This window comes from Clavelina lepadiformis, chromosome 4 (genome assembly GCF_947623445.1).
Source record: "Clavelina lepadiformis chromosome 4, kaClaLepa1.1, whole genome shotgun sequence".
In the NCBI taxonomy this organism is placed as follows: Eukaryota; Metazoa; Chordata; class Ascidiacea; order Aplousobranchia; family Clavelinidae; genus Clavelina; species Clavelina lepadiformis.
Genome location: NC_135243.1, coordinates 10,889,770 through 10,899,831, shown reverse-complemented (window position 1 = coordinate 10,899,831; position 10,062 = coordinate 10,889,770). Strand labels below are relative to the sequence as shown.

Sequence of the window (10,062 nt, the reverse complement as noted above, 5' to 3'; positions counted from 1 at the left end):
CACCTCGATTAAATTTTCGTTCATATTTCGTATCAAATAAATCATTTCTGTAATCTGTTTCACTCAAAATTGGAAAAATTGTCTTTGTGTTATGTATTCTGGCGTCATTTCGATACAAAATGTGTATGGGTACAATTGTACCCATGCCGCCTGTTAAGGGTGTAAAAACAACTCGATCCTCAATCTCGGTAATGTGTAAATATTTTTTGCCGAAATTTACTCTGCATAATCTAACACAAAGATCTAGAGATGTCAGGAAATTTCAGGTCCCTCGGGTTTCTACAAAAAATACTGCCTTAATTTAAAATTGGAAAGGTTACAATTGTACCCATGCAGTAGGACAAAGGTTAAGCAGCAAGACTTCGTGTGGTTTGTTTGCAAGATTTTGGAGACTGTCATGTTCCATGCTGGCTAAAGAATTTGCCACATCTGAAGGTAACACTTTAAGAAATTTTGCACGAATAATTTTAACTACTGGTGGGGTAAGATTTTCTCGACCTACTGCGCTCACTAATTCGCGCATTAAATGTTTGGAAGACTGATCATGAAGTGTAAGATCAACCAGCAAAAACTCTAAGTCTAAACTCTAAACGATCTTCACGTCTATCAAAGTTTCTCAAAAATTTCGTTGATCAAAATTTCGTAACAGACAAGAGACCACGCAAAAAGGTAAACCAAGTAACGCGAGGTCGGCCGTAGGAATAGCCTCCACCGCTAACAAATTACAATTAGTTTGAGAAGTGATTTGATAAAGGGAATATTTGTGTTCAAAATGAGAAATCCACGTATCGGGATTGAATTTCCTAAAGGTAGGAAGTTTAATATGTGAAAACAAAACGGTTCGCAAAGTATTGTCCCGTGGCAGCACACTTGCCAGTGAAGTATTATCAACACCCAGACCAGAGGGGCCAGGAGTGTTATTGTCGGTAGAGTTTGAAGAAGGATCCCCGTTTCTGTCTGACATAGTAGTACAGTATTATGAATTGACTCATTAAAACCCAGGGTTGAGCGTGTGCTAATATGATCTAGGACTTAGTTTTGCCTAGCACAGAAGTAACGTTTCGCTGTGTCGGCAAAGGTGATGACATTTTTTAAAACCGATGAAAATGTTACGGCACCCCGAAAAAAATAAAAAAAATTATGACAAAAAACTTTGATTTGAAGAACTACAGCACGATTTAAAAAAGGATAAGCTAAATTAATAAAATATAAGCTGATAGCATGCATTAAAAACCAGGGTTGCAGCTGGTTGTATAAAAAGTGAAAAATTAACTTACCAGGGAAGAAAACAATCTGATTAGCGGAGAACTAGCAGGAACGGCTGCAAAGATTGAAACATTGAAAAAGATTGTTGGGTTTGTCACCAAAATTTTGAGCTCAAATTTATCTCATGTTAACTTAATTTACCTGTTGAATTATCTGCCTCTATTGCTTGCGTGCAGTTAGAATACTCTAATCTATTGTCAGCTGAAAGGTTTTAATATTACAACAGAAATAGTTTACAAGAAAAGGTTTTTATTGTAGGTGCTGTACACTTTCTCACTATTACGCATAATCAAGAACACAGTAATACCACTGCGTATAAGATGTCTATTGAGTTGCAATCACCATGACTAGTGTAGAAAGCTCATCTGTTCGTTTCAGTGATTTTTTGTACCTGTCTCCCTCTATGTTCGCTGGTGGAAGTTTTAAGATTTGTTATCAGCACAGGTGCTGGAAACGTACTAAAAGGAGTTTTCCCACGAAGTGTAGGTTTCCAATAAATAATCCTTATCGCAGCCTCAGTGAGATGGCTGGTGCTGCATCTTAGAGACAAGCTTGTCTATGCTTGGCACCATTGTTGATTTAATAATTAAACGCATTTTTCTCTAATAAATCCAAAAAATGCAAGTGGTCTTACTTAAACTGTTGCACAGCAAAAAAACTAATCCAAGACAATTCAATTCTTTGCAAACCAGCTTTTAACTATTTCATATCCTTCAAAAAAAGTTAAAAAATTTACCCACTCATCAAGCACAATGCGACCCCAGTTGGGGTCGCGACTCTTACTGTTGTAGAGGAATGGGTTGGTATCGGAAAGTTTAAAACAAGTAGAATAATTTGCGGTGTTTCATAGCGATATTTATATACTTTTCGATACTTAGTCATATTTGTTTTTGAATGGGTGGTTCCAGTACAAGTAAATATGCTAAGGGTTCCATGACACCGAAAACGTTGTAGAGCACTGATCTACCTGACAGGAAAGTATGTCAGTTTTCAACACGAAAGATACAAATTTTGGCATGCATTGAAGCCTCAATTATAAATTGGCATTAAAGCATCCAACTGCATGGTTTGTGTATTATAAATTGATGTGAACATGTAAAAGTTTGGCGTGCAAGTTGGGAATTCTCTTCCGTGTGCCACGCTTTCCACCATAGCTTATCTTTACCCCTACTTTTACTTCTTTTCTGGTGATAGATAGCAAGATTTTTCTGTTCAGAAGGAGTTGTCAAGTATTTATAGCCTCTGGTAAGCAGTTCAACAATATACGATTTAAAAGCATAAAAATTACATCTTCTGGGCTTTGCTTTGTAGTATTTCACAGGAAAAATATTGAATGTCCAAAGCTATTTTTCTCTCTATTCTTTTGGAATAATGTTTTACATACATAATAAATACAAACATAATACAAGCTTCATGCTAGCCTATTTTTGAATTATGGAATCTTTTGACAGCAGTCAGGCCTGGCATGACAAAGCATGTTTTTAAGATTTACCTGGCATATTAGCCACGTTTGCTTTCATATACATTATATGAAACAATTGTTTTCCACTATTTGAAAGTCATCTAATTTTTGGGCATTGTACTTCACGTTTGTTAGCGTTGCTAAAAATGCATGCGAAACAGTTACGGCAAAAGAAAACGACATTAGCACACACAACATCAAGTGAAGTTTGCGGTTTACAATGACAAATAAACTTTTTTGAACGTGTATCTACCTCCTGTCAATCTATTGTAGACAAAGTTTCTAAACAACTAAATTTTGCTGGCATATGTAGTTTCATAATTATGCGGTTTATCATGTTGTGCAAAATGCAACTTTTAGCAACATATTTACTTCACTTTTAATGACGTATCTTATTTTGGCACAGTTGCAAATTGTTGAGCTGCACAGTGAGATCACCCAAGTCTGATGCATTTCTACACATGTGTGTCACAAGCCTGTGGTTATCTATTACCATTATGTATTGCATTTTATCTTTTTCCCAGGTTTAAGGAATATGACAATTCAACGCTTAGTTAACGTTGTGATAGTCGGTGAAGCATATTGTTAATATTAGAATGATCATTTAACATAGTAGAAAGATCAAAAAAGTGAGACGATCCAAAATTTCATGATTAAGTCATAACATCATTACGCAGACAGCGTTGTCACAATGGCGTACAGTATTTATAACGGGTTGGCTGCCACCTTGTAAGTCTGGGCTTATGAATACAAAAACGATTTCGATCGGTGTCTTCAATTTCGTATGTTGTTTTGTGTTATATACATATTATAAAGTGTTAATTTGATTAAAAAATTCTATTGGGTCATTTATTACCAAATTGTCTATTTTAAATGATTTTGATAAGGCAGTTATTTAAATCTTTGTAGGCTTTCTTCAAATTTGTTTTGATCTGACATTTCTTTAATATGAGTTAATGTATTGCAATAGTCTAGTATACATATTATTATTATGTATATTATATATGTTTGGATTGTAACCAAGTCATTTTTTTCTGACTCGATTCATTATCTTTTGACGTCACATAATGCATTGCATTAAATTGGTTGATATTAGGGATGTCCCGCGAGGAAGATTATTCGGGTTTGTGCGAACCCAAATATCATGAAGGTCGACACGAACGAATCCCGAATCTATTCGTATTGGAGCCAAACAATAAAATTTCATCCAAAATTTCTCAAGTCTTGCTTGTAACATGATGTAATCAGTAAACAAATCGCTTTCTTTCGAAAAATATTGTTGAAAAAACGATTGAAAAAGCAAAATCGTTAGGAAAACGACCTTCATTATAAGTACTGCTGACTCTAGTTTAGCTTTGTCAGGAAACTAGATCATCATTTTTAACAAAAGTCAGTAAACTTAGTAATATTGTATTCGGGTTCGCCATTGTTGGAATTCGTGTTCGCCCGAATCTTCCATAAAGGCAATATTCGGCGAATGTATTCGGGTTTGGGTTCGTATCGACCCATCCCGTACTGTTCCTTTGGACCCTCACAATTGTCATATACCTCTATTCTGTTCACAGGAACGTAGAGGCTTGCTGTATGTATATGTATCTGTGCACCTGAGAGCCTCATCGGCAAGCATCAATAATGCCCTAGGGCAGTGCTTCTCAACCCTTTTTTGCAGCGACCCAAATATTAAACAAAAATTAATAGCGATGCTGAGGTGACCCAAAAATTGGTTATTTACAATATTTAGCCTTGACTCGAACGCAGCTAATCTAAAGTCTCACAGCAAATAATCGTCACCATGCTTCTTCACTTGTGTTTCCACAACAATGTACCATGACGTAAACAAACAGTCAATAAGCAATGAATAGAGTGAGGTACTCAGTTATCGAACGGTTTTTTGGACTACTTTAATTGGTGACGACGACCCAGGGGTTGAGAAGGACTGCCCTAGGGCATTACCATGGTGTAGCACCACTGGGTGAAGAACACCAACAGCATTGAGCAAGGCGAGCACTCGAACTACAACGATTAATAAACAGTGGTAACCTTCCTTTTTCTTGACTTGCTTCCCACAGTCAATGACAAAAGATAAACGATGCAATACATCTCAAATAGAACATTAAAACTTAAATCAACTTCTGTTTCTAAAGGATAAAAAAATTATGATTGAGAATAAGTTTAGAATAGAAAAAAGCTCAATCGCTGACACTGCTTCACAAGCCCCAAAAACAAAGCTATCAATTGTTGTGGCATACTTTCTCATTTTTGCCGTATTTTTAAAATGGTTGTGTTACATCTTGTATATGGGTATAACCGAAAGTGTTCATCTCACGAGGCCCAAGTTTCCAAACCAGAAGCATTTTCTTCTTGAATTGATATATAAACTTAGCCCTACTCTGGCTGGTACCTTGACAGGTAAATATTAGTGTGCTAACTGTGCTATATCTTGTGTATGTCTGTCCATTAAGTTCTAGAAGTAAAAATTATCCCAACATTTATAGGAGCAATATCACTTGTCTTCTGTTGGACGCTCACATATTTTAACTGGTTAGAGATTGGAAGTTTCCCAGCCACACCACTTTCACCAAATATGTCACCTGTTGCAAGAAGGTAGTAACCAGTTTCATGTTTATTATTTTGTGTTTTGGATTACATATGCAAAATCTCATACCGTTAATGGTTTTTAGTGCACAACATAATAAACCTGCCATACTCAGCCCTTCGCGTTTTGCCCTCATTGTTCCAATTTTAATTGGAATTATTACGGGGGTCATGGTTTGGAATGAAGTGGAAATGTACCACTAGTGTTGAGGAAGTGGCAAGTGAGAAGAAGGACACAAGTCACAATGATGCAGGGTTCTTGGATGCAAGTACACACCTATGTTACCACTGAGATTAATCCACTGTTTGGTCACGTTTGAACACACTTGTATGTAAACCTAATGAAATCTACATTAATGTCCAATGATTTTTTCTTGTGAAATCCATATGATGCTTCTAAGTTGTACCGCATTTCTATAAAAATACACTTTGAATTATTTCCATGTAATTCGTAAGATCGATGTACTGTAGATTATATACATACCTGCCAGGACATGAGGAACTAGGCCAAATGAACCTGCCTTTTTAAATACATGATCTCTGGTACTTGTTTTATGCAAAGAATAGATGGCATTTCGTGCGAGTTTAGAAGCAGTATGAAGGAACATCATATCAGCTCCTGTATTTGAAATTTTTATTAACCATTGCTAAGAACTTTTATTATGGTAAGAAATTATGTATCACCTTTATTTAGCTTAGTACCAAATGGTGGGTTCATGACAACTGTATCAAACCGTTTATGTTGAACAGCATTCCTGAATAAAAGTATATCATTAAGCAGCTGAGTCAGTGTGTTTCATAGTGTAAAAACTGCCTCACAGGTTAGAAACATCTGCTTGCAATGCATCTATCGCATCTTCCACTTCAAGATGTGTTTTATTTTCTTGAAATATTTCCAAAGCATCTATAAACAAAAAATAGCGTTGCAAATGGTTGCACTGAGCTAAAAATTACTCAGCAGTGATTTGAGGTTTAAGTCAGTGCTTCTCAAAAACTTTTTTCCTATACCACCACCCTCTCCTGAGATTCCAACTAGTGGTTGGCCAATCAATTTGAAAATTAACAGAAATATTAACCGGGATGATCTAGAGATGATAAATCTTCTTAACCAGGTTCCGCTTCAATTGCATTAGGGCTTAACAGTCGCAAATTAGAAAATATCACCTAAAGTTTTAATGATTAGATGCAACATAGTGAGTATGTTGTTATATTATGAGCTTTAAGGCGACATGCCGAAAATCATTAAAGTGACCTTCGCATTTAGAGTTCTAAATGCATTTTTCAATGAAATTGTTGTTTACACGAATACTGGCATTGACTGTTGCGACCAATTGTTAAAGTTTCATAACAACATGACAATGCAAAAAAATTGGTTATTTTGAAAGGTTTTTGACAATTTCCGACTTAAGTAATCACAGGATTGATCTGAAAATAACTAATTTACTAACACTAACGAATTTACGCAATAAGATTGTTTAATATAGTCATAAAGTTATCAAAAATTCAACTTCCGGTTAATAACTTTGAATCGAAAAAATTATTCTCGTTTGCCCTAAACATTAATTTGAAGTTGAAGACTTAGAATAGAACCCATGAAGTTTCAATAAAACTGATACAAAAACTGCTAAAATATTAAGGTTAAAGGATGTGTGTCTGTCGGAGGAAATTTGCTTGAATTTACAAAATAAGTAAAAAAATTGCATTCAAAGTCTGTAATTTTACGTTTAAGCGGGATTTTGGGCTGTTATTCTCAGATCATGTGACTTGATGAAGGTATTCATCCTGATTACCACGGCATTGCACAAACACAGAATCAGAGGCATACCTAGGGTTTTAGTGCCCAGGAACAGAGGCAATATTTGCACCCCCACTTGTCAAAATAAATGAGAAAAACGAACGCGAAATATAATGGATTTTGCTTGATTTTCATGTTGGACCGCCCCATCGATCGACCAAAAACTGCGAAGGGCAAATTATGAAATCTAACATTTGCTCATAGAATAATAGTACAATTTTGAAACACCGTATAAAACAACCATTTATAAACGATATATATAGTGTTTATATCATACCTATGCGTGTAACCCATGTTGCACACCTGTCAGGCTAAATGTGTTTACCTAAATTGTTTAACTGTTATCCACGGTACATACCTAATGCATTTCCTTATGTAATACAGTGCTTCCTCGATTATCCAGTCTAGTTGGGACAATGTTTTCAGAAACGGATAATTGAATTGTTACATTTAAGTCAAAACGAAACGAAAAAACAACACATTTATGGTAGGCCTACAGTATAAAAACTGATAGGAGTAAAATTTTCTGCAAGAAATAAGAACTACATCTTAAAACTTTAACAATTAGGCCAACCGGTTGTGTACACTGTACAGTATAGTTACAGTTCAACAGCTGACTGACGGTTTTCTATAGTTGTGGTCACGTGATGAGGTAATTTTTTTCTCAACACATTCCATGACCACATCAATTATTTCTATAACGTTTGAAGAAATTATCTAGGCGCAATAAAGTGATTTGTGTCAGGCGTGAAACGCCTGTCAATCAGTGCATGATGGATAGCCGCCCACCCATACACCAAATTTCAAAATCGTAATATATATTGTAATACATAATACATATCGTAGTCTTATATTTCGATCCATAATTAATATTCGTTCCAAAACTGATCAATGAGAAACATTAATATACGTGTAGACCTTGCAGCAAACAGATTATAGCCAGTTGGTGTGCAGAATGCAGTGAAACGTGAGACTTTATAAAGCCCTTAAAATCATTTCTAGATGGAAGTGTTTGAAACAGGCTTGTAACAGTTACTGAATGGACTGCATTGTAACATCATACAACTACAAGCAAAAACATTACAGTTATCCACTTTTCCTTTTAGCGCTCAGCAATTGCCCATTTTGAAGCCAGCGCCCCTAATGGGATGCTGGCACCCACTTGGAGAAATTTCTCTAGTTTTCTTTCATGACTGCGGATGTGAAGAACTGTTGTGCTTAAACACAAAACGTTTCTACTCATTAGAGTTGGTTTCAGAAAATATTATTCCTTCCAACCTCAATCAGTTCAGACTTCAGTGTGTAACACCCTCACTCGACTTTTTGCGATGCAAAGTGCTAAAATTCACAGCATTGTATGTACCTGCATCAATGTCAACTCCCAGACTGAAGCTGCAACCCAACATCGCTGATCCCATAGATAAAATACCACTGCCGCATCCCAAATCAATCACATTTTTACCGTAGATATCACCAAATCGGGTTTCTGCTGTGTGCAAGAGACAAGCTAAATGGAAGAGAAAATTTCTAGTAACAGCCTTGTCTATTAATAGTGTACTCTGTACCAGTATATTTAATGTAAAGAAAAGGTGCCTACATTTTTTGGGCTAATGGTCTACATTTACAGTGGCTATGCCAACATGATCAACCAATAAATGCCACTTACATCAAATGTCATACAGCGCTTCCTCAATTATCCGGTTTAATTGGGGCAATGTTTTTTTTTAATTTGAGCTGATGAAAACAAAAGATAATTGAATTTGTATATTTAAAAGAGAAAAAATTTTTACGTTTCACGTTCGCCTTCCAAATATTATGTCATCTCAAAATTTTGAGATACAGTATGGCATTTAGTGTTTGATGATGAACTGCAAGTACAATAACATTAATGCTGTTAAAATCGAACTAGACGTTCATCTCAGAAAGACATCTCCGCTTTAACAAACCACATTCCTTGGTTAGTACAATCTAGGTTAGCTGTTTTGCTGCTGGTCGGTCTAGGTGTGCTAGTTAATAAAACGCTGCTTCATAAATCCAAAATCGGCCGAGACCAAGATTCATTTAAGAAACAGCAGCTAATGGAGTAGGTAAATATTCTAGCAATTTCTTATCGATGTGTGATTGAACGATCGATCAACAAATTGGCACCTCTGTTTCAGAGTGTAGCCTCCATGTTTATATGTTATCTCTTTCTCTGGTGGTAAAGCAAAGTCATTAGCTCAGATACTAAAAGTTCAGCACATTTATTAAGTTCAATGTATTCATGTAGAACCCACCTGCTAAATGTGGTGTGGTCACATATTGTTCCAGGTTCACTTTGGGTAATCTGAAACCTTCAACCCCTTCCAAAGCAATTTCCAGCTGGCGCAGTTTCATTTATGTTTGTTGTAACAGTAAAAAATCATTTGTGATGATACTACATTCATTCGCAGGTTCACAGTGACAGTTAAATACAATTCAAACCAATAAGGTATAATAATGGATAATTGCAGTCTGCAACGAATGAAAGAATGCTAAAAAGGACTTTGCTAATGTTAAAATTTAAACAAATCATGGGCTTCATGCAATATATTTCCATCTTATTGCATTTATCTTAGTGATTATCTTAAAAAAAAAAACAGTAAGAAAATAAACCAAAATTTGTTTTTTGGTTGTTGATAGCAGTCAACAAAACAAGTGTGAAATGTTTTTCTCAGCAATAGCGTTACAAAAATAGTTATATTTTCATTTCCTTGAGATAAAAAACATAATATTAATTTCTCAAAAAACTTGTTACTTTAGCACTATAAAATTTCAAACCAAAGATTTTACTGATGCCCGACTTCTGATGTTTTTAGAATTCAAACTTTTCATATTTATTGCTGTTGTCTTGAGGCCAAAAATATTCATGTCTATATTCGGAAAGACAAATAGTTTGGTGTGATGGCGTGCACTGAAGCCTGAA

At 35.5% G+C, this 10,062-nt stretch overlaps 2 protein-coding genes across 3 annotated transcripts; one reads left to right on the top strand and one right to left on the bottom strand.

Moving 5' to 3' along the window:
- Positions 1-4,359: 4,359 nt before the first annotated feature.
- LOC143451843 (ADP-ribosylation factor-like protein 6-interacting protein 6) lies at positions 4,360-6,101 on the top strand. Its single transcript, XM_076952590.1, has 3 exons — positions 4,360-5,137; positions 5,224-5,332; positions 5,410-6,101. Exons 1-3 carry the CDS (start codon positions 4,885-4,887, stop codon positions 5,525-5,527), a joined length of 480 nt encoding a protein of 159 aa, XP_076808705.1. The 5' UTR covers positions 4,360-4,884; the 3' UTR covers positions 5,528-6,101.
- Positions 5,334-9,638, bottom strand: LOC143451842 (rRNA N(6)-adenosine-methyltransferase METTL5-like). Of its 2 annotated transcripts, none has more exons than XM_076952589.1 (6): positions 9,395-9,638; positions 8,482-8,604; positions 6,143-6,227; positions 6,008-6,078; positions 5,808-5,942; positions 5,334-5,737 (listed from the first exon to the last, which is right to left on the bottom strand). In XM_076952589.1, the coding sequence occupies exons 1-6, from the start codon at positions 9,492-9,494 to the stop codon at positions 5,634-5,636; spliced, it is 618 nt and encodes a 205-aa protein (XP_076808704.1). In that variant the 5' UTR covers positions 9,495-9,638; the 3' UTR covers positions 5,334-5,633. The 2 variants fall into 2 exon arrangements, with proteins under 2 accessions (XP_076808704.1, XP_076808703.1); XM_076952588.1 differs by having other exon boundaries at positions 8,482-8,625; positions 9,395-9,637.
- Between the last annotated feature and the right edge of the window lie 424 nt (positions 9,639-10,062).

What these genes read in the sequence shown, in the direction of transcription:
- LOC143451842 (XM_076952588.1), bottom strand. Translation starts at nt 9,494, where the DNA reads ATGAAACTGCGCCAGCTGGAAATTGCTTTGGAAGGGGTTGAAGGTTTC. An exon ending in GGGAGTTGACATTGATGCAG is followed by an intron (nt 6,228 to 8,481) that starts GTACATACAATG and finishes TTTTGTTTATAG; the next exon opens with ATGCTTTGGAAATATTTCAA. An exon ending in TGGTACTAAGCTAAATAAAG is followed by an intron (nt 5,943 to 6,007) that starts GTGATACATAAT and finishes TTTCAAATACAG; the next exon opens with GAGCTGATATGATGTTCCTT.
- LOC143451843 (XM_076952590.1), top strand. Translation starts at nt 4,885, where the DNA reads ATGATTGAGAATAAGTTTAGAATAGAAAAAAGCTCAATCGCTGACACT. An exon ending in TCTGGCTGGTACCTTGACAG is followed by an intron (nt 5,138 to 5,223) that starts GTAAATATTAGT and finishes CAACATTTATAG; the next exon opens with GAGCAATATCACTTGTCTTC. An exon ending in ATGTCACCTGTTGCAAGAAG is followed by an intron (nt 5,333 to 5,409) that starts GTAGTAACCAGT and finishes AATGGTTTTTAG; the next exon opens with TGCACAACATAATAAACCTG.